This window comes from Chiloscyllium plagiosum, unplaced genomic scaffold (genome assembly GCF_004010195.1).
Source record: "Chiloscyllium plagiosum isolate BGI_BamShark_2017 unplaced genomic scaffold, ASM401019v2 scaf_12301, whole genome shotgun sequence".
NCBI lineage: Eukaryota > Metazoa > Chordata > Chondrichthyes > Orectolobiformes > Hemiscylliidae > Chiloscyllium > Chiloscyllium plagiosum.
In genome coordinates, this window is record NW_025211865.1 from 762 (window position 1) to 25,000 (window position 24,239).

Sequence of the window (24,239 nt, forward strand, 5' to 3'; positions counted from 1 at the left end):
AAACTGTCATGAAGAGAAGTGAAAATAAAATGGTAGACATTCTTTGAATTTACAATACGGATTTTCTTGCTTACATGTGATGGCGTACCGTTCTCCTCGATTCCGACCTCTCCACTTAGCCGGCCTGTTTACAACCCTATCGCCCGGAGACGTACAAGACAGCGTCAGTGCTGGACGCTGGACAGCACGTGACCGGGCTGTACTACCCTCGGAGCCGGAGCGGGGAGGGTACGAGTGCGTTGGAGGTAGGTATTAAAAACAAGTCCAATGGAAAATACAAATGCCTCAAATCACTTGTACTTACTAGGGCTAGCTGCAATTTAAGAGTGTATTCTGTTTTATTCTCAAAATGTTGTATGAGTGAATTTGTTATCAATATGTAAAGTAGTCGAGACGACGGGAATTGTTGGCGGTTTCGCTCGGAACAGCCAGTTTAAATCTGCGCGCGAGGTCACGTTCCTGAGCGCGTTCCTGTAGCGTCGGTTGTTCATTCGCTCCCGGGTTTCCAATGATCAGTGCAACTTGTTCTCTACGTGGGTCCGAGAAGTTCAGGTAACCGTTTTTCGGTGTGAACATGCGAGTGACTTGTAAACATAGAGATGACGTTGCCCAGAGTTTTGTAGATTTCCTTCCGCAAATATTCAGTTAGCTTGGAATTTATTTTCTTTTAAATTTTCTGCAGTTTAAGGCAAGGGGAGTATGCTTCCTTTCCTGCTTCGCCAAATTCCTCAGTCACGGGCTCCATCCATCTCTTTAACAAGTGTGAGAAGTTTAAGGAGATTGTAAGCTTGGTGTCTTATTTGTCCCTGTGATGAGCTTCTGAACGCATCAGTGCTATCATGGACGGTCTTTTCCTACTTTGAACGTATTTACTTGACTGCCGCTGGCACAGTTCGTCTGAAACTGCCACCTGTGCTTTTCTCATCGCTTGACTCTTCTGAAAGAACAGAACAGAAAAACAACGATCCCTCAAACTATTTCGCCTCTCTATATGATCATTCCTGATCATCTGCTTTACCTCATTATTCCTGCCCGCTGTCGTTGATTCCCGAGTAGAGCAAAAAAAATACGAGCCTTAAGTAAACTGATTTTAAAAAAAATGTATCCGTTAACCCTGGAAATACATGGTGTCAAAACTTTCCACTCATCAGCGAAGATACATATGGACTAATGTGAAGCGTTGCATTTTAGTAAGACAGCCTTGCACAGTTAGTGGTATTGCCGAGGGAAATGTCGAACTGAGAAACCTGGGGGTGCTTGTACACAGTTCCTTGAACGTGGCGTCACAGCAGCTTGTGTAAGGGTGCTGAGTACAAGAGTTGTAACATTTGTAACTTTACAAGACAGTGTACATTTAGAATACTACTTACAATTTAGTCACCTTGCTGTAGGAGGGGTGTTATTAAACTGTAAAGGGTACACGAAATTCCGAGAGGAAGGATGTTGTGAAACTTGAAAGGACTCAAAGATTTATAAGGATGTTGCCAGGATTGGGAAGAAGTGAGGGCTGGAGATCAGAGTTGAAAACTGTGGTGCTTGAAAAGTCAGACAGCATCTGAGGAGAAAGACAAGTCGGTGTTTTAAGCAAAAAGTAACAGAGGATTGATGAGGGCAAAGCGGTGGACGTGAACGATATGGACTTCAGTAAGGTGTTTGACAAGGTTCCTCATAGGAGACTGGTCAGCAAAGTTAAATCTCATGGAATACAAGGAGAACTCGCCATTTGGATACAAAACTGGCTCAAAAGTAGAAGACAGAGGGTGGTGGTGGAGGAGGGTTGTTTTTCACACTGGAGGCCTGTGACCAGTGGAGTGCCACAAGAATCAGTGCTGGGTCCTCTACTTTTCGTCACCTTTTTGTAAATGGTTTGGATGTGAATATAGGAAGTATATTTAGTAAGTTTGCAGATGACACCAAAATTAGAGGTGGGGTGGACAGCAATTAACTCAATACAGTGGGATCTTGATCAGATGAGCTAATGGGCTGAGGACTGGCAGATGGAATTTAATTTAGATAAATGTGAGGTGCTGCATTTTGGGAAAGCAAACATTAGCAGGACTTATACGCTTAATGGTAATGGCCTAGGGAGTGTTGCTGAACAAAGAGACCTTGGAGTGCAGCTTCATAGCTCCTTGAAAGTGGAGTTGCATCGAGGTACAATAGTGGAGAAGGTGTTTAGTATGCTTTCCTCTAATGGTCAGAGTATTGAATTTAGGAGTTGGGAGGTCATGTTGTGGTTTACAGGATATTGCTTAGGCCACTTTTGGAATATTGTGTGCATTTCTGATCTCCCTCCTATCGGAAGGATATTATGAAACTTGAAAGGGTTCAGAAAAGATTTATAAGGATGTTTCCAGGGTTGGAGAATTTGAGCTATAAGGAGGTTGAATAGGTTGGGGCTGTTTTCCCTGGAGTGTCAGAGGCTGAGGCGTGACCTTTGTTGCGGTTTATAATATCATGAGGGGCATGGATAGGGTAAACAGATGACAAAGCCTTCTTCCTGGGTTGTGGGAGTCCAGAACTAGCAGGCATCGGGTGAGGGGAAAAATATATAAGGGACCTAAGGAGCAACCTTTTTACGCAGAGGGTGGTGTGTGTATGGAATGAGCTGCTAGAGGAAGTGGTGGAGGCTGATACAATTGGAACATTTAAAAGGAATCTGGATAGATGAGAAGAGTTTAGAGGGATATGGGCCAAGTGCTGGCAAAGTTAGAATATCTAGTTGGCACAGATGAGTTGGACTGAAGGGTCTGTTTCCATGCTGTATGTTTTTGACTCTACAACTCTAAAAGATTTACGTGGATGTTACCAAGGCTGGAAGGTTTGAGTTGTAAAGAGAGGCTGGAACATTCCTCCTTGGAGTGTAAGAGGATGAGGAAGTAACCTTTTATAGAGGATTATAAAATCATAAGGAGCATACCTTAGGTGAAGTCTTTTTCCCAAGGTTGAGGAGTGCAAAACTAGAATGCGCAGGTCTACAGTGAGATAGGAAGTATTTTAAAAGGAACCTGAAAGGCAGCAAGCTGCCAGAGGAAGTGGAAGAAAAGAGTATAATTGCAACATTTTTAAAAGACATTTGCTATTCATGTAATTTTTCAAAACCTTTGAGAGAGATGGGCCAACTGCTGGCAAATGGGACTAGTTTAGTTTGGGAAACCTGGTCGACATAGACAAGTTGGGCCAAAGGATCTGTTTCCATGCTGCATAACCCTAAGACATCACTGAAATCTTCACCTCAGTCCTAAATAATTGAGCTCCCTTATCCTGATATTATGCCTCTTGTTTTATATGCCTCTGCCAGGCGCAATAATTATTGATGTCTATCCTATTCACCTTTTTTGGGATCTTTGAATCTTTCAATAAAATTACTTTAATATTCTATAAATGCTCGAAGTATGGTTCCAATTTACTCGACTTCTCACTATTGGATGACTCATTTGTTCCATGCACTAAACAAAGGTGAAAGTAAAAGCATGGAGCTGCTCTCTCATTGGTGATTTTTTTTTTTAGCCTGAGAATCCTGAGCCTCTAGTGAGGGCAGAGATTGAGAAGGAGAGCCCTTCATGATGATCTCAGCCACACTGTTGGCAACTGCTTTGCAAACTGGTTATCCAACCAACTGAGGTAACTGACTTTTGACTGAACAAGTAAACTTTTAATGTCAGAGTTGAGACTGTGGTACTGGAAAAGCACAGCAGGTCAGGTGGAGGGGAGAATGAAACAGCCACCACTGACAAAGGAAGTCAAGAAATGTACCAAAGGAAAAGAGAGAGCCTATAAAGTGGCCAAGAGCACTGGGAAATCAGAAGATTAGGAAGACTACAAAAACAAACAGGATAACAAAGAAAGAGATCTGGAAGGACAGGATCAAATATGAAGGTAGGCTAGCCAGTTCTATTAGAAATGATTGTAAAATTTCTTTCAATACATAAGAAACAAACGAGAGGCAAAGGTAGATATTGGGCCACTCTAAATTGATGCAGGTAGGCTAGTGCTTGGAGACAAGGAAATAGCTGAAGAACTTAATAAATACTTTGCGTCAGTCTTCACAGTGGACGACAAGTAATATTGCAACAAATAAGGAAAGTGAGAGTTGAGTATGGTAGCCATTACAAAAGAAAAAGTGCTAAAACTTGATGAATCCCCTGGCCCTGATGGGCTCCATCCTAGAGTTCTGAAAGAGGTGGCTGAGGAAATAGTGGAGGCATTGGTTGTGATCTTTCAAAAGTCACAGGAGTCAGGGAAAATTGCTGTTGTAACCCTCTTCTTCCTGAAAGGATCAGGACAGAAGATGGAAAATTATAGGCCGATTAGCCTAACCTCGGTTGTTGGTAAAATTGGTAGAATCCATCATTAAGGATGAGATTTCTAAATTCTTGGAAGTGCAAGTTCGGATTAGAACAATTCACCATGGATTTAGTTGGGGGAGGTCATGCCTGACAAACCTGATTATAATTGTTTGACGAGGGAACAAGTAAGTTAACATCCACTGGGTTTCCATGGTCTATCTACCTAGATTTTAAAAAGGCCTTTGATAAGGTGCCTCATGGGAGGCTGCTGAGTATGGTGGGGGCCCGTGGTGTTCGAGGTGAGCCACTGGCACGGATTGAGGATTGGCTGTCTAACAAAAAGCAGAGTTGGGATAAAAAAAGTTATTTTTCAAAATGGCAGCTGGTGAGAAGTGGTGTCCCACAGGGTTCAGCACTGGGGCCGCAGCTGTTCACTTTATATATTAATGATCTGGATGAAGGGACTGGTGACATTCTGGCGAAGTTTGATGATACGAAGTTAGGTGGGCAGGCAAGTAGTACTGAGGAAGTGGGGAGGCTGCAGAAAGATGCAGACAGTTTAGGGGAGTGGTTCTGGAAATGGCTGATGAAATTCAACATGAGCAAATGCAAGGTCTTGCACTTTGGGGAAAAAAATAATACAGGCATGGACTATTTTCTAAACAGTGAAAAAGTTCATAAATGGACCAAAGTACAAAGGGATCTGGGAGTGCTCGTCCAGGATTCTCAAAAGGTTAACTTGCTGGTTGTGATTAAGAAAGTGAATGTAATATCATTTATCTCGAGGGTTGGAATAAAAAAGCAGCAATGTGCTTCTGAGACTTTGTAGAGTTCTAGTTTGGACCCATTTAGAATACTGTGTCCAATTTTGGGCTCACACCTCAGGAAGGACATACTGTATGTGCCTCCCATGAGGCACCTTATCAAAGGCCTTTTTAAAATCTAGGTAGAAGTATGTTCACATCCAAATCATTTATATAAATGACGAAAAGTAGTGGATCCAGCCCTGATCCTTGTGGCACTCCACTGATCATAGGTTTCTAGTTGAGAAGTAATCCTCCAGCACCACTCTCTGTCTTCTACCTTTGTGCCAGTTCTGTATTCAAATGGCTAGTTCTCCCGAGATTCCATGAGATCTAATCTTGCTAGCCAATCTCTCTCAGGGAACCTTGTCGAACGCCTTACTGAAGTCCATATAGATCACATCTACTGCTGTGCTCTCAACAATCCTCTGAGTTTTTTGAAGAAGAAATAATAATCAAGTTCATGAGGCATGATTTCCCACATTCAAAGCCATGTTCACTGTCCCTAATCAGTCTGTGCTTTCCCAAATACTTGTAAATCCTGTCCCTCAGGATTCCCTCCAAGAACTTGCCCATCACTGAGCTCATGCTCACCAGTCTATAGTTTCCTACTTTGTCCTTACTATCTTTTCTTAAATAGTGGCACCACATTAGTGAACCTCCAGTCTTCCGGCACCTCTCACGTGACTGTCGATGACACAAATATCTCAGCAAGGGACCCAGCAATCACTTCCCTGGCTTCCCACAGAGTTCTCTGGTACACCTTATCAGATCTTGGGAATTTATCCACCTCTATGCATTTCAAGACATCCAGCACCACTACCTCTGAACAGGTAAATTTTAGAAAATATCTACCATGAGAACTTCAGCAATGATGTTCTGGAGTTGAGATGATTGACCTCCAACAACCACAACAGCCTTCCATTGTGCTAGAAAAACATTTTTCCCCAAAATTCCCATTGACTTCAGTTTTCCTAAGGTTCCTTGATACGGTACGCTGTTGTCTGCTGCAATGAAATCAGGAGCAGTCACTCTTGGCTTGCCTCTGTATTTCAGCTTTTTTGTCTATGTTTGAAGCTGTAATGAGACTGGGAGGCACGTCGCCCTGGCAAAACCCAAATTGATCATCAGTCAGCAGGTTATTGTTAAGTAGGTGCTTCTCAGTGGCACTGTCGATGACCCCTTCTATTACTTGCTGATTGTTTACATTCAATAATTAACTGAGTACGATTTGACCCCTTCCTTGTGCATAGGACATAAGTGGGCAGTTTCCCATATTGTTCAATAGATGGCTGAGTTGTACCTGTACCGGAAGAACTTGACTCGGAGTGAGCTAGTTCTGGAGCATAGCCTTAAACTATTGTCAATGCCCACAGCCTTTGCGGTATCAAATGCCTTCAGCATTTCTCAATCATGTGGAATTAATTGAATTGGTTGAAGGCTAGAATCTGTGTTGCAGGGGACTTCTGAATGACATTCACCATCCACTTGGTACTTCTGGCCAAAAACTGATTAAAAAATGTTTTATCCTGTTTCTCCCCAACCTCCAATATTTTTAAGGATCAGGATATTTATGGAACCTCTACCAGCTTATTGTTTAATTGTCCACCACAATTTACAATTGAATGTGGTGAGCTTATGGAGCTTAAATCTGGTCCCTAGTTCTGAAATTGCTCCTAAAACTTTCCGATTTGTGCAAAACCAGAGTAGTCGGATTTTCTGTACGTTTGAATTATTTTAATATGTCCCTCTCCATCCAGACACATTTGCATTAAAAATAAATGTGAGCTTGTCACTACTAATTATACTTTTCTTACACAGATGGCTGGGCTACCACAGAATCCTATTATACAGTTAACTGGTTTCAAACATTTTGAGAAAAGGGCCCTTGTTGAATTGCTTAGTCAACTTGACTGCATTTACTTTTGTGAGCAGGTAAGTCCGAAGTGATGAGAGCAAATGGTATTGGAAGCGTGTGTTTTTAGCTGATTTTTTTCTTCGTCAAATGTTTTTGTTCTTTCTTTCTTTCTTTCTTTCTTGACCTCTTAGTTTCAATTAGCTCAAAATAGCTATCTACACACCATCCATGTTTAATATTCAACTTATGAAAGTCAAGTTTATTCAAATCACTTGGTCCTTGTGTTTCGAAAGTCTTCAAATCTGATTAATTTCTTTGCTAAATTTCAAATGTTGCATTCAATTTGTGCACAATGGAGTTTCACACGTACAAATTAAGTGGATAATTAATTTATTTATTCTTAATACTTACTGAGGAAAGTTGAGAGCAATTGGAAAATCTCTTTGAATAGACCAGAGAACCATTCTTACATTGATCTAGTGCCCCTTTACTGATTATGTCCATGTCTCATAACTGGATATCTCCAATGCAGCTTTTCCTTATCTTTGCATGATGTGTTAACCTGGATTATGTGCTACTACCCTACAATCGGGATTAACCTCTCAAATGTCGAGCTAATGAGTGTTAGTGTTGCTAATTAAGCAGAGCAAACATTTGGAGAAGTTAGAGTAGATTCTAAACACAGCTGTAATGGTATGTCTTCAGATGTGTTTTTGAAAGAGTTGTGAATAGTGGCGCCAAATGATTTTTTTCTCTTGAAACTGTTTCATAACCTATCTAGTTAACTTGTTCAAAATGTTATTACACGCCTCTGGAACAGATGGAACTTTAACCCAGGCCTCTTTATTCAAAAATACGGATACTATCATTGTACTACAAGAGACTTATTTCCTTTTCTGAGGATGTGGGCACCACTAGGTATTTTGACCGTGAGCTATAGGAGCAGAAGTAAGTCATTCTGGTAATCAAGTCCATCTTGCCATTTGATTAGATCGTAGCTAAGCTGAGACACCTCAACTCCTTTCCTACCATATCCCCTTATAACTTGTGATTCACTCGCTGATTAAAGATCTGTCTATCTTAGCCTTGAGTATATTTAACGATTCAGCCTCAACAATCCTCTATGCTTATTTGCTACCCCTTATCTATGTGCCCTTGAACTGGCTTGTGAGGGCCATTTCAGAAAGCATTTGGGAGTCAACTGCGTTGCTGAGAGTTTGCAATCACATGTGGCCAAACCGGGTAAGGACAGCAATTTTATTCCCTAAAGGACACTGAGGAACTGGACTTGTGCATCAGTTGATAGTAGTTGTCATAGTCACCATTACTAAATCTAATTTTATAGTCTTTTAAATTCCACCAGTTGCCAGAGTTTTAATCTGGCCATTTAGTTAGGAGTTCACCATTCTATACTACTGTTCTAATGTGTCTATTAATGCTGCAGTAGTGAAAGTGTAAAACTGTGGAGAATGGATTTTAATTCAGGAAAGTGTAATATCATCTTTAACACAGATTGGATAGATCAGGGTTTTTTCTAAATATTGAAGTAGTGGAGGTCCAAAGAGACTTGAAGACCATGAACAAAGATTATTGACATGAAGAGTAGATACAGAAAATATGCACAAAAGGTAATGGAACTTTTGACTTTGTATCAAAGGAATGGGCATGATGCTTCAATAATGCAAAATCCTCACTGCACCACATTTTAGTAAGTATACTGGTTTGGCGACAGTGCAGTCTGTATTTAGCAATATGATGCCTGGGCTAAGGACTAAATTATGTGGGAAGATTACAAAAAACTAAGGTTATATTCACAAGAATCTATGTTTATGTTTAAGTTTAAGGGATGATTTAATTGAACTTCTCAAGTCTTAAGTGTTAAAGATATGGGAAGCCTAGGACCAAAGGACAAAGTCAAATTTGAGCCAGGTTTTTCGGGATCGAAGTTCAGTAACTCCACAAAGGATAACAGAAGCTCAAAACTCTCTCTCTCTTATTTAATTGGCAATCGATATTGGGTTATTTAACTTAGATTTGAAGATTGGTTCACAAAAATCGACAAAAGATATTTAGAGACATGGCACAATGAAGACCATAGCTACACTGCATGGGGTTCCTGATTAGCAAACATCCAACTTAAAATGCAATCCCATACAGGAGCCTAATTTTAAAGATCCAGCATGCAATCTTTTGCTATCTTTGTGAGTGGTTATTTGATATTGTCCTGCATTCCATAATGACTTGCATACAAAACAACTTGCAAATGGACTCAAGAATGAAACTTTGGCAAATGAAATAAAGGAAGTGCCAGTGAATATGAAGATTCAAGTTTTCTCCAAATCTCTGCCTTATCTTTGCTGCACTAAAATCCAATTTTTTTATTTATGATCAGTAATTGCTGTTAGGAGGCTTATAAACAACTCACTATGCAAGAAAGTCAGCAGCTGATGAACTGCTTATGAGGGAGACCTTGATTGCACAAATGTTTTATGTTATTTAACTTATCAGATAAATTAATCAGAAATCTATCTCAAATGCAAGAACAGTACCCAACTACAAGACCTCCAAAACATCTTGAGTAAATGTTTATGTAGCTTCTCTAGAATGCTATGGTTTAATAGTTGTTTGCTTCTTATTCATTTACATGTTACCATTGTCAAGATCATCCATAAGCTTTTATCGCATGTATGGTCATATAATCTTGATTTCTATAAATGTCACATGCATTCTAACTATCTGCCAAATATGGGAGTTAAACCCATTTGCCCATTACATGAAATTATGACTTAATTGCAAGTTAACTGATCTTTAAAAAAGTATTCATGGATGTGTCAGTCAAAGACCGCATCAGCAAATGCCTATCCCCAATTGCCCTTGACTAGTAGGCCATTGCAGACAGTAATTGAAAGTCAGCCACATTGTTATGGGTCTGCAGTCACATGTAGGCCAGACCAGGTAAAGACAGCGGATTACATTCCCTGAAGGATATTAATTAACCAGGTGTGTTTTGAACAGTTGATGGTATTTATTATGGTCATGATTTACAGTGGGTTTTTTATATATTGAGTTTTAAATTCCACCAGCTATTGTAGTGCACTTTGAACCAATGTTACTGAAGACTGGGCCTCTGAGTTAGAAGTGTAAGTGACATTACCACTATGCCACCATCTCCCTCATAAGACTGTCAAATACCTGCCTTTGACCCACATACTTTTTTTAATACCTTTTTGTTAATAGAAATTTACCAATCTCCAGTTTGAAATGGAATACCTCATGCATTGAGTTCCAAACTTCTTCAATCCTTTTGCATGTAGAAGTGTTTCTCAACATCATTCCTGTAAAATCTTGCTCTAATTTTTAGTTTAAGCTCCAGTCAAGAGGATAAGTATGTTCTAGATCAACATGTCACGAAACCAACTGGGGAATAGTTTAGTTTTGACATAGTATGCAAAGTGATAGGATTAATTAACCTGTACTAAAGGAGTGTCCTGGAAGAGTGATAACTATGAATTTTGCATTAAGCTTGAGAACGAATTGGTAGAGTTCAAACTTTTAATTTAAGTATTCTCTTCACAGTATATTATATTTCAATTTAAAATTTTGTATGGTTTCTTGCATCAGAAGGGCACATTTTGATAGAATTCAAATAGAATTCTCACCGATGCTAACTTTTTAATATGATTTTATGATGAATGTTTGTTTATTTGGTCTATATTCATTAAGTCCATTCAATGTATAAATTTGGATAAGTCTCAGAATATTTCGGTTCTTTTTGCCTTTTGATTTCCTTGTCGAATGCTGGTATTCAAGAAGAATTCTCTTTTTTGAAATGAGAAAGGACATTGTAGCTGCTTACTGATTTATAGCTTCATTGCAAAATGTTTGACTTTTAGTACTGTTTCATAATTAATGTGATAGAACATTTGGTCAATTCAATCTTCTGTGTGAGCAGAAACCAAAGTGGTAACATTGTTACTTAAAATAGTTAACAATTGAAGTAACTAGTAAAGAGACTTAAATTGAGTACATTGTACAAGTCTGATTTTAGTGATAACTGTTCATATGCATCAATATTGGAGCAGATTTCCCACTGGCTAGACAGTCATAATTAAAGCATAGATTGCTGTTGTGCTTGGAGACCCTGCAGAGTGTCCACTATAGCAGACACTGAAGGAATTGCCTGGGAAACTGAATTTTAATTTGGACAATTCCATTATGACTGGAATGCTACAAAAACTTTCATAAATTTTGGAGAATTCAGACAGTTGCAATGAAAGTAGGCACAAGCTCACCTCAATGCAGGTGAAAAAGGTGGGTGCCAAAATTAGTAGTGTGCACAAATATATAAATAATTGAGGAGAAAGTGAGGACTGCAGATGCTGGAGATCAGAGCTGAAAATGTGTTGCTGGAAAAGCGCAGCAGGTCAGGCAGCATCCAAGGAACAGGAGAATCGACGTTTCGGGCATAAGCCCTTCTTCAGGCTTATGAATCCATATAAATAATTGAGTCAGTTGAACATTAAAAAGCTCAATTGATGTCAGTAATGCCTTGCCAGGTCATAAAATGGATTGCAATGGCAGGCAGAGAGGAGTGTGCTGCCTGCGCTTTTTAATTTCCTGCATGTTAAGTGCAGGAAGGAGGAAGGTATGTCACCCCTGACGATAACCTCACTTCCTTCCATTTAAATGAAAAAGATCCTCCACTCCCTCCTTGATATCAGCAAACCCTCCCCAACTGATATCCCTTTAACCCATTGGGGCCTTTAACCTGAAACTGTTTGCAATACTGCCAGTGTCCACAAAGCTCCAGTAGAACTAGAGTTCGGAGTTGACAGTAAATTAGATTAGCCACAAGCTCCAGAAGATGGGACTTGCACCCACTGAAGAGCAGAAGTCCTGTTTTCTACTAACTTATCCTGGATACGGAAGACTTGGTCAGAGTCTGTCATTTGGAGTTAGAAGACTGAGAAACTACCTTATTGGAATACAAGATTCTTATGGGACTTGACAAGGTCTTGTGGGAGAGTCTTGGACTAGGGGACAGGATCTCAGATTAATGATGAGACGAGAAGAATTTTTTTTTCTCTCTGAAGGTAGTGAACCTGCCAAAATCTTTTTACTGCAGAATGCTGTCAAAGCTGGGCAATTAAGTATATTCAAGGCTGAGGTAGACAGATCTTCAGTCAGTAAGGGAATAGAGTTAAAGGGTAAAGGCAGAAAAGTGGAGTTAAGGATTATCAATCAGATCAACCTTGGCCTCATTGAATGGCAGAGCAGACTCAATGGGCTGACTGGCTTACGTCTGTTTCTACATTTTACGCTGTGTCAACTGGCTGCTTTCTTTCCTTCCAAGTCAAAAATCACATGACACTGGTTATAATCCAACACATTTATTTGAAACTGGAAGCTTTTGGAGCACCGCCTCCTTCCTCAGGGAGCTAGTGAGAGAGAATACGTCAGACACAGAATTTATATTGAAGATCAAGGGCCATACAGCTTATGCGAATGTATTGGACAAATCTAGATGTCTCTTAAGTCTCTAATCAGTTAGAATGTGCAGCTTTTGATAGATGAATATGTAAACCCCTACTCCAAGACAACTTCAGATTTTATCAGAGTAAATGTGACACCTTAGGTCAGACAATGTATTTTGGATGTGAGGCCCTGTTTCAAGTCTTTGTATCTCATCCTGGAGCCAGACTGGCTTTATTTCCAAAGTAGGAATTTATAACGTGTGACATTGACTACCTAATAATTTGTGATTTTTGAACAAAATAGAATGTTTCTGCAAATGCAATTTCACCCCATAGACTTGAGAGTGCACGAGTATGAAGGCGTACATGCCAGAGAGCGAGCGTGTGTGAGAGAGAGTCTGTGTCTGTGTGAATGTGAGATAGTATATGTGTGTGTATAATGAGTCTGTGCCCATGAGTATGTATAGTGTGGTGGGTCACCTAGTGTTGACATGAACTCAAGATCCTAGTTGAGGCCATCCTCATGGGTATGAAATTTGGCTATCGGCCTCTGTTTGGCTACTCTGCATTGTTACATGTCCCAAAGTCCATCTTGAAGGACATTGAGGCTGAACATCCTTGACTGCTGAAGTGTTCCCCGACTGGGAGGAAACATTACTGTCTGGTGATTGTTGTGCGGTGTCCATTCCTCTGCTGGCATAGCATCTGCCTGGTTTCGCCAATATACCATGCCCCGGGCATCCTTCCCTGCAGCGTATGAGGGAGACAATGTTAGCCAAGTCACATGAGTACCTGGTGTGCATGTGGTGGGTGGTGTCCCCATGTGTAATGGTAGTGTCCATGTCTACGTTTTGACATGTCTTGCAGTGGTTGCCATGACCAGGTTGGGTGGTGTTGTGATCAATGTTGTCTTGAAGGCTGGGTAGTTCGTTGCAAGCAATTGCCTGTTTAAGGTTTGATGGTTGCTTGAAGGCAAGTGGCAGCGTAGGAAAGATTTTGGAGAGGTGCTCATCGTCACTGATAATGTGTTGAAGGCTGCAAAGAACATGGCATATTCTCTCCGCTCCGAGGAAGTACTGCGCAATGAAGAGTACCTACTGGTTGTATGCCGTATCTGTCTCCTCGGGAGGCCGTGAAAGTTTTTCTCAGTGACACGTCAAAACTGGCAATCGATAAGTTGAACATCATAACTTGTTGTTATGAGGGTGACCCTCAATACCTTCAGATGTTAATCACATTCCCCTTCATCCAAGCAGATCCTATGTATGCATAGTGCTTGTCCGTAGAGGCTGGCTGTTTTAACATGTTTAGGGTAGAAGCTCGAGGTGCAGCATTGTGAGGTTATTCATGAGCTTGCAATAGAGTAAGGTGCTAAAGTGTCCGTAGATGGAGATGGATGTGTCCAAGAATAAGATTGATTCTAAAGAGCAGTCCATGTTAAGTCTAGTGGCATGAAACTTGTTGATATCACCGCGTAGTTGTTTCAGTGATTTCTCACCAAGGGTCCAGAGCAAGAAAATGTCATTAATGTATATGGAGTAAAGCATTGGTCAGACACCCTGTGCAGCAAAGAAGCCTTGTTCGAAGTTGAAATACGCATGAAGATGTTGGCACATTGGGATTCAAGTTTGGTCCCCATGGTTGTTCAGTGTATCTGGGTAAAGAACTGGTTGTCGAAGGTGAAGATGTTATGGTCGAGGATGATGCACATGAATTGTAGGACGGTGCCTGGAGATCGGCAGTTGGTATTGAGTACTGAGTCTGTTGCAGCAATGCCATCATCATGGAGGATGCTAGTGTAGAATGCCAAAACATTCATTTGTGATGAAGGATGTTCCTGGTTTGACTGGTCCATGGGTGCTAAGTTTCTGTAGGAAATGTGTAGTGTCACAACAGAAGCTGGAGGTTCCCTGTACAACGGGTTTCAAGGTGTCCTCTACATAGCTGGAGAGGTTCTCTCCCAGAGTCCCATTGCCTGATATGATGTGATGTCCAGGTATGTTGGCTTTGTGTATCTTCAGCAGGCAATGGAAGTCCCCTATGCGAATATGTAGGATGAGAGCGTGTATGGTGCTCTTGATCAAAGTTCTTGATCAGTCTGCTGAGTTCACGGATAAGCTCGCTCTTTGGTCAGATCAGCATGTAGTTGCTTGTAGTGTTCCAGGTTGTTCAGTTGTCAGAATACATTCTCACGGTAGTCCATTCTACTTCATAGGACGTTGGCTACTTGTTTGGACACAGATTTTATCGTAAAAGATCAATGTATTCTCTAAAGCTGCCTGAGCAAGCAGTGGGAGCTCTGAAAACTTGTGGTTTCAAATAAATCTGTTACACTATAACTTGGTGTTGTGTGATTTTTTTATTTTGTCCCCCAGTCCAACACCAGCATCTCCACATCATGGCTTTCCTTCTAAGAGCAGGGAGGAAGCCAAATATTGTCTGCTCCATAAATTCTGCCTTGCAGTGAGCTGATTTGAATTAATGCTAATATTTAAACAAACTGAAAGTGCTGGAAATATTTATTTTCCTTTCTTCCTGTTGTTGGATCATGTTCAATAATGACCAAGACTGGTGAGTGCTGGTGATAGCTTTTTTTTTTATTGAGCATCTGCAGTAGTGCAGTTCAAGATGGTGATGGAATCCAAAGTACAGTTTTACAGTTGGCTCTTTGTATACATACATGAATATTTTAGCACTATGGTGTCACATACTTTTGTACAATAGATACAACTTTGCAAAACTTCTGTCCTGATGAAGCAGGTGATAGTTTAAATACTTGCTAAATGTTAGCTGTTAGTCTTATTCGGATTAGGATGCCAGTCCAGTCTGAGCTTGCATAATTGAGATGTTAATCCTTTTTGTCTTTTGAAGTTCGTAATGTTAGTAAAAATACCAACCTACATGATCTGAAAATAAGTGAAAAATTATATGTACACGAAATATAAGTATAGAGGAGATCAAACTGATCTCCTGCAGCTAGGACATAAGGTTTCATTTACTATTGCCAGTTTTGACTGTTCTTATACATTATACATGCAGTTTTACAGAAGCGCTGTTTTGATACTAAGTTTCATAAAGTGGGTAGGGCCCTAATTAATATGTATTTACAAAATATAACCTCAATTATCTGAACAAGAACTCAACGTCCCAATGTTTGTTTGGGTAAACTATTATCCAACCATTCAATTATCCAAGCAAAATGCTCCCTGCTCATGTCCTTCGGATAATCAAGGTTGCCCTTTACATTAGTGGAGGAAACTGTTCTGTAATGTTTTCAGGTCTCTCGAGACAGTTAATCTTCCCATAGTTTGAGTGAGTTATGGAGACATGATGAGTAGATGGCAATGTTCTAAGTAGTTTACAGTATGAATGCTTTAATCAGGGGTAGCCTTTGGTACAGAAACCGGTCTAAATGCTGCTTGCAGCATGAAGCTGATAAGAATTGAAAGATGGTGAGAAACGGTGATGGTTGGAAGAGTAAACTGCACTGTTTAAAAAATTTTATGAATGAGTGGAAATACTGTATAGTAAACAAAGTGCTTGTGAGTGAGTTGGTGAAGAGAATCATAATACAATACCTCTCAATATTGAACAGTCACATGCCTAAAATGAGAATTGAAGTCTTGGCGAAACCAGTTGGATTGGGTTAGTCTTTTCATCTTCTGAAAAGAACACGTGATCATGAAACCTACTTTTAGTCTGTTTCTAACATTGCTAGCAGTGCATTTTTAAAAGGAAAATAATACCATCAATGATGGGATCTGCAGAATGTCTGTTTCTAACTAAGCATGTCACTTAATTTCCTCAAAATCTAGGAATATAAGCAGCAGTGCACTCATATGATAGCAAGTAAGCCAAGTCGCAGTGAAAAATTTTTAGCAGCTTGTGCTGCAGGTGAGTCAAAACATTCCAATTTACCTTGCTTGAATCAAAATTAGCTTGTTTTCATTGGGTAAAAACAATTTCTTTCTGCAAACAGTGTAGTCAACCACCTGTACTGTAAATGAACATACTCATTTTATTTTATCCCGCAGGATAGCAAATTTAGTTATTGAAGCATGAGCTCTTGCATCAGCAACTGATTTCACTTCTCCAAGAGATCTGATAGGATTTCTGTGCCTTCTGCTCTTGTCATTTTGGAGCTGCCCCTTGTACTTGCATAATTACTTCACTCCGTGTGTGTGTGTGCTATAAGTAACAATCTCTCTCTGGTATTGGAAGAGATCAGGGATTCCAGCCATTTTTCCTACCTTTTTTAAAGCAAATTTTGTAGAGATATATGTTGCAAGCAGTATGCATGAAGTGAACATGATGGATGGATAGTACCTTCAACTGAAGTGGGTAGAAGGGCAGAATGACCGAACTGTGTAGAAGCGAAAGTGTGCATTAATATCCTGAGATTAGCAGGAGCATGTCTGGAAGCTTAAAAAGTCACCAAGTTATTAGTGTCTGAATTGTAAGGGGAGAGAATATTCTTGAACTGGGTCAATTGTGTAGCCCAGAACTAATATTTTAAGTAATTTACTAAACCTTATTGACTTCCATTTTAATTACATTTTTAAAGTAGTAACAAGTGTGAAGAGTGTTGCAATGTTAGTACCACAATCTGGAAATGTTTATTGTTTTTCTTTTTTTTTAGGAAAGTGGGTCTTGACTCAAGATTACATCATTGACAGTGCTAAAGATGGCAGGTGGCTTAATGAAATCCAGTATGAGTGGGGATATAAAACTCAAAGTATTTCACAGTATCCCGTGCCAATGGAATCTGCGCCAAAAATGTGGCGTGAAGAGCTGGCCCGTTCGAGTAGACCAGGAGTGTTTCACAACTGGAAAGTAGTCCTTCTGATCAACGATGAATCGAGGAGAAATATTTTCAAAAGGTAACATTCAGAAGGGACATTATTAATCAGAAATTGCTGGAAAAACTTGGGTGTTGCAGCATCTGTGGAGAGAAAGCAGAGTTAATGTTCCGTGTCCAGTGACCCTTCATCAAAATGCCCTTATTCTGGGTCACTGGATCTGAAATGTTAACTCTGCTTTCTTTCTACAATTGCTGCCAAACCTGTTGAGTTTTTTTCTTGCAACTTCTCCTTCTGTGTCTGATTTCTAGCATCCGCAGTTTTTGTTTGGGACCTCTACTGTTTTAATTATTTTGGACTCAATGATATTTGTATGCCAGGGCTTGCTGATTTTATAAATGAGTTCTGGTGTTTTTAGTTGTTCTCCGAGCATATAGCTTAATCTATTGCAGAATGAAATGTTTTTAAGGCACCAAAAGCAGCTAGTGAGGAAAATAAATACCCATGCAAAGAAAGGAAAAAATTAGAAAGTATAATGAATTTTTTTGATCAATAAGGCTTAAGAAGAATATTGAATTATGGAAACAGCACGATGGCTCAGTGGTTAGCACTGCTGCCTCACCGCACAAGGGACCAGGTTTGATTCCAACCTTTAACAACTGTGCAAATTCCACGCATGCATTCTCCCAGTGTCTGCATGGGTTTCCTCCGGGTGCTCGGGTTTCCTCCCACAATACAAAGATGTGCGGGGTAGGTGAATTGGCAATGTAAAATTGCTCATAGTGTTCAGGGATGTGTAAGTTAGGTGAATTAGTCAGGGGTAAACGTAGAGTAATAGAGGAATGGATCTGGTGTGTTACCCTTTGGAGGGTCTGTGTGGACTTGTTGGGTCAAAGGGCCCGTTTCCACGCTGTAGGAATTCTATTCTGTAACTTACAGGGGTTACAGTCCGCAGGTATCTTTTGGACGAGTACACCACCACCAGCACAGACTTTATCAGCAAGTATGTGGAGGATTGCATACTGAGGAAGTCAATCCAAGTGTTCTCCAACAGGAAACCCTGGATGAATCGGGACATATAGTCTCCTCTACATTTGGGGAGACTGGATGCCTCCTCGCAGAGCGCTTCAGGGAACATCTCCGGGACACCCACACCAATCAACCCCACCGCCCTGTGGCCCAACGTTTCAACTCCCCCTCCTACTCTGCCAAGGACATGCAGGTTGTGGGCCTCCTCCACCGCTGCTCCCTCACCACCCGACGCCTTGAGGAAGAACATCTCATCTTCTGCCTCAGAACATTTCAATCGCAGGGCATCAATGTGTTCTTCACCAGTTTTCTCATTTCCACTCCCCCCCACCTTACCCCAGTTCCATCCTTCCAGCTCAGCACTGTCCTCATGACCTGTCCTACCTGACAATCTCCCTTCCCACCTATCCGCTCCACCCACCCCTCTGAACTATCACCTCCATCCCCACCCCCATTCACCTATTGTACTCTTTGCTACCTTCTCCTTCTCTTTTCTTCCCCCACCCCCATCCCCCACCCATTTATCTCTCCACCCTGGAGGCTCCCTGCCTCTATTCCTGATAAAGGGATTTTGCCTGAAACGTTGATTTTCCTGCTCGTCAGATGCTGCCTGACCTGCTGTGCTTTTCCAGCACCACTCTGATCTGATTTCCAGCATCTGCAGTCATCATGTTTGCCTCGGGACATAATAGAACCTACTAAAAACCAGGCGTGAGGCCTTCAGATCAGGAGACCCACTCAAATACAAGGAATCCAAGTATGACCTTCGCAGAGCCATTAAAACAGTCAAGGCCCAATACCAATCCAAACTAGAGACCTAGCCAGACACCTGGCAAGGACTGAATGACATCACAGGTTCTAAAAAGAATGCAAGATAGCAGACGATGACATATCCCTCCCAGATTGTCTCAACGCCTTCTGGGCTTGCTTTGAGCAGAATTTCGGCAGAGCGGTAACACCCATTCTGACAAATCCTACCTCAACAGTCACTGCATCAGAGGTCAGATCAGTTTTCCTTTGTGTGAATCCAAGGAAAACAATGGGACCAGGCCGTGCACTCAGAGCATGCGCAAATCAACTGGTGGAGGTCTTCTCAGACATCTTCAACCTCTCCCTGCAGCAGGCCACTGTCCTGCCTAAGAGGACTAACAACAACCCTGTGCCTAAGAAGGCACATGCAGCATGTCTCAATGACAAACACCCAGTGGCCCTAACTTTGATCATGAAGTGCTTTGAAAGGCCGGTCATGGCATTAATCAATTCCAGCCTCCCCACTACTCTTGACTAACTCCATTAACCTATCTGACCAACAGATCCATGTCCGAGGCCATATCACTTGCCCTTCACTCCTCCCTAGAACATCTTGACACCAAGAACAGCTTTCTGAATCCTACACACTGACTACAGTTCAGCCTTCGACACTAATATCCCCTCGAGACTGATTACTAAACTTAGTGATCTCGGACTAAATCCCACTCTCTGCAACCGGACCCTCAGTTTCCTGGCCCACAGGCCACAATCAGCAAAGACTGGGGACAATATTTCATCGTCACTAACAATCTCCGGTGGAGCCCCCCAGGGGTGTGTACTCATTCCACTACTGTATTCGCTGTATACCCATGACTGCTTCGTCAAATACCAGATTAATGCCATTTACAAGTTTGCTGATGACAACACCACAGTGAGTCGAATCTCAGATGGCGACAGACTGGAGGTGTAAAACTGAAAAAATGATGCACTGAGAACAACCTAGCTCTCAATGGCAGCAAAACCAAGGAACTTATTATTGACTTTCAGCGGGATGTTACGTGCCCCCCCCTACGCATTAACAGCACAGGTGGAACAAGTGGAAAGTGTCAAGCTCCTGGGAGTGGTCATCTACAACAAGCTTTCTTGGACTTATCATGTGAGTGCACGAGTTACAAAGACCCAACAATGTCTCCTCTTCCTCAGGCAGCTGAGGAAATTTGGCATGACGGTGAATACCCTTGCCAACGTTTATAGGTGTGCTACTCAGAGCATTCTGTCTGAATGTATTGCAACTGTAACCTTCAAGATCTGAGACAGTTACAGAGAGTGATGAACTCTGCCTGGGCAATCAAAGGCCAACCTCCCATCTATAGAATTCATTTACTCGGACCACTGTCAAGGAAAGGCTGCCAGCATTCTTAAAGATCCATCCCACCCTGGCAATGTTTTTCTACAACCTCTACCATCGGGGAGAAGGTACAGAAGCCTGAATACGTGCTCCAGCTGGTTTTGCAACAGTTTCTACACTACTATTGTTAGAATACTGAATGGACTCTCAAACTCTTTTAACATTTGCCTGTACCTGTTTTTGTTTTTGCTGCTGTTTACTTGTTTACTATTTATGCAACTTCATTCTGTGATCTGCCTGTATTGCTCGCAAGATAAAGCTTTTCACTGTGCCTCAGTACACGTGACAATAAATTCAATTCAATTTGAAGAGGGTAAGTTTCAGCATGATAGCTACATGCATGGAAAGTTGCACAAGAGACCAGCATAAAAAAAAAATTAAAGTCTTTGGTGCACTATTTGGAAATGAGGCAGTTAACAAAATGGCAAAGTGACAATATCAGCAGATGCATGGGAATGCTACCACCGGAAAATTCTCTGAAGCCACTTACCATCCTGACTTGGAATTGCTGTTCCACGTTGTCCTTGAGTCAAATCCGAGAACTCACTTAACTTTGTAGATGCACCATCACCTGGACTGCAGCAATTCAAGAAGGAGGCCCAACATCGCATTCAGAAAGGAATATTTGTTACCAAATTGACTGCATTTACTGGAAATAAGGACTTGACCAGAAATTTAATGCGAGTTCTGGGTTAAGTAGTTGTGAATCCTGTAGTTCACCTAGTAATAGTAGTTGAACTTGTAGCAGTGGTTGGCAACAGTAGTGGAAGCACCTGAAATGTGTGGAGTTTGTGAAAAGTCTTTAAAATAATGAATTTATTGACCAAGGTTGGGATTTATCCAAGACCAAGTGTTAAGCACAGACTTTTTACCCCTTTTTTAATAGGTGTGGATGACTGACCAAAACCAGCTTTTGCCCATTTCTAATTGACTTTTGAAAGATAATGAGTTGCTGTCTTAATGCTGCTACTATGTGGTAAGGAGATTCCTGCAGAATAGTGGAAAAAATACAGAATTTTCACCGTGCCTATGAAGGAATGGAAACACATTTGGCATATACCAAGATGTTATATGACCAAGGCATGATTCCATGCTTAGGGAAGACACTAGTGCTAGTCGAAGGAAAGAAAGAATTGCTGAAATGCTCTTGCTACAATAATAGGTAAACTAGAATCTCCCAATTAGTGCCACTGAGCTGGGAAGAATCTATTGAGGAGGGTGTTATGATTAAATATGTAGAAGGCTACAGAGGTTGATCAGGATAGTGGGCATGCACTGTCATTTGTTATTATGTTTAGGGCTGGTTTCAGTATATTGATAGGGAGGAAACCTTAGATGTTCAAATGGAATTGTGGGTAAGATGAGTACAAGCAACACACCTTTGGAGAGGAAAGTGTTGAATATCTGTATATCCAACACCTGAGGAAAGAGGACCATTTATATTGCCAGTTAGCATTGTGGCATAGAAAGAAAACTAGTGGTCAGACTTTTAATAAATTTTGGAGCAATTGAGTCTCCTGAACCAGGTGCTCTCAGCAAAGGTATGGTCAGAGATATTTAGACCAAAGCAGGATGCACAGTTTCAGAACTAGGGAAAGGAAAGGCCTAGGTAGAGGTGTGAACTGATAGGTATTAGGAAAGCAAAAAAAGAGCAGAGGCACCTCACAGCAGAGAAAAGGTTGTGTACTGGTGATCAAGAAAAAGATTTATGTGGATGGTGTTATGACATGGGATAAAACCTCCTGCTTAATTTAAACCAGCAACACAAAGATTTATCTCATGCGGTAATCTGTGAAAATTACCAAGAACTATTTAAAGTAAAAGTCAACAACTTTATTTCTTAGGTAATTATTCTGTTATATCTTAACAACAATTTACAACTCCTTCCTCTAACCTATCTTTTACCTTCCCCTTCTACAATACTAGTCTGAGAAAACCCCCAATTAAGATTGAACAAAAATTCAAAACCAGCCAGATGTTGAACCTTCTATTTCTCCGGTCGTCTTTTTTATTCTCCGGGATTTTTGTTTCACACCGGTAACTGATCGATAAAGGTACCTTTTTCAGAAAGCTATTCTCCAGGCAGTCTACAGATGCTGGTGGCATGGCCGTTCTCCTCCCAACTGTTCAATTTTCCCTGGTCTTGTATCGCCAAAGCATCGGGTTGTGTCATTGGCTTTTAAGGTTGTCACTATACTAAACTTGAATTTGATTGGAGTTTGGTATTTTTTTGGGGGGGGTATAATTTTAAACTGACCTAATTCAAATCTGTTTTTCATTTCCAGGCCACCAGCTACCCTCGCTACTGAATCACATTTAGATTATACCTTGTTCAGAAAACTTGGTGCTGTCAGATAGTTCTGCTAGCTCTTAACTTTCTTGAAGATACAGTACACCCACATCTTCATAGCACCTCTTTATTTTTCTCCCCTCCCCCCCCAAGAAAAAAAGAACCCTCCTAATGAGAAGATTGTTTTTTTTGTCTATTGTTTTTTAAACCCGTTTCCCTCATATACAGATAACTTTAATCTAACTTCACCTTAACAACTTCTCATATACCTGTTTATATATTTAACATTAAAGTAAATACAAATCTCATCTAAATGTTATCCGTTAAATCTACGATAATACATCTGTGATTGCATTCATCAACAATACTCAAAAATCAATTGAACTGACAATAATCAAGCTTTATTGTACGTACTGCAGCAATTTGGCTGTGACTTGGAAAGGGGAAGGATCCAGTTTGTTCCCTGTTTCCCTTCCAAGTTTTGTGCCTTTTAGAAGAAAAGTAACACCTTTTATATACATTTAAAATGTGCTGAGCAATTACAGATTATCATGAAATGTGCATCATCTGTAACACTGAGCCTTGGCCGAAAAAGAAAATTAATCATTTGTGTCATTCCATAACTCTGATTCTATTATATGGACCTTTTGTTTAATCTGAGATCTGCAGTTCAAAATATACAAGGAGCCTTGAAAAAGATGACTGAAGTTTTATACACGTATGGAATTTGTTTACATTCAGTCTGGTCCTGAAAGCTGTTTCTGACCTTTTTTTTTTGTCTTTTAACTTATTGAATTATAACTCGAGAATTGACCAATTTTATTTCCCATCGTGCTATGTTAATGTTGCCCACAATGCAACATTATGACCAACAACATGTATGAATTTTAAATTAAAAGTTGGTAACAAGACTCCAAAGAAATAGTCTAATTCTTGTCTTGGAATGCTTCAAAGAATGTAAGCGGATTGTGATCCATGTACACAACTGTCTCCGACATATTGTTCGTCACAAACACTAAAATGTTGTAAGGCGAGTAACCAAACTCAATAGTTTTCTTGATTGTGGAGTATTTCCTCTGGTGGATGTTGATCTTCTTCAAAAAGTAACCAACTCACAGTTCAATCCCATCCTCAGCTTTCTGTAGGAGTACAGCTCCAACTCTTATGTCACTAGGATCAATGGTGACTTTAAAAGGTTTCGAAAAGTTTGTAGATAAAACTGGTTTGGTGGTTAATATGGCTTTCAAATGATCGAATGTCTCCAGGCATGGTTGTATCCACTGAAACTTTGCTGAAGACTAATACAAATTGGTTAACAGTGCCACGACACTGAAGAAGTTTGGAACAAACCTCCTACAGAATCCTGAGTCTTCAGAATCGAAGTGCCTTTTTCTTTGAGGTTGGTTGTGGACATTTCTCTATGGCCTTCACCTTTGCATTCTGTGGGGTCAACCTTCCATGACCGATGTTCTGTCCCAAGAAAGTCACCTCTGATTTCGTGAATCCAGTTTTATTTAAGTTGATCACCAGTTTTGCTTC

General features: G+C 40.6%; 1 protein-coding gene across 2 annotated transcripts; it reads left to right on the plus strand.

Moving 5' to 3' along the window:
• Positions 1 to 253: 253 nt before the first annotated feature.
• Positions 254 to 23,544, plus strand: LOC122547164 (SMC5-SMC6 complex localization factor protein 1-like). 2 transcript variants are annotated; one of them, XM_043685761.1, is made up of 5 exons: positions 254 to 552; positions 6,914 to 7,027; positions 16,240 to 16,318; positions 17,064 to 17,304; positions 22,337 to 22,651. In XM_043685761.1, the coding sequence occupies exons 2-5, from the start codon at positions 6,914 to 6,916 to the stop codon at positions 22,449 to 22,451; spliced, it is 549 nt and encodes a 182-aa protein (XP_043541696.1). In that variant the 5' UTR covers positions 254 to 552; the 3' UTR covers positions 22,452 to 22,651. The 2 variants fall into 2 exon arrangements, with proteins under 2 accessions (XP_043541696.1, XP_043541697.1); XM_043685762.1 differs by lacking the exons at positions 254 to 552; positions 22,337 to 22,651 and adding exons at positions 3,643 to 3,879; positions 22,696 to 23,544.
• The last annotated feature ends 695 nt before the right edge of the window (positions 23,545 to 24,239 follow it).

Excerpts from the sequence above, each read along its gene's own strand:
- LOC122547164 (XM_043685761.1), top strand. The coding sequence starts at position 6,914 with ATGGCTGGGCTACCACAGAATCCTATTATACAGTTAACTGGTTTCAAA. Across the intron at positions 16,319-17,063 it reads TTTAGCAGCTTGTGCTGCAG|GAAAGTGGGTCTTGACTCAA; the intron begins GTGAGTCAAAAC and ends CTTTTTTTTTAG. Across the intron at positions 17,305-22,336 it reads AGGAGAAATATTTTCAAAAG|TCTGAGAAAACCCCCAATTA; the intron begins GTAACATTCAGA and ends CTACAATACTAG.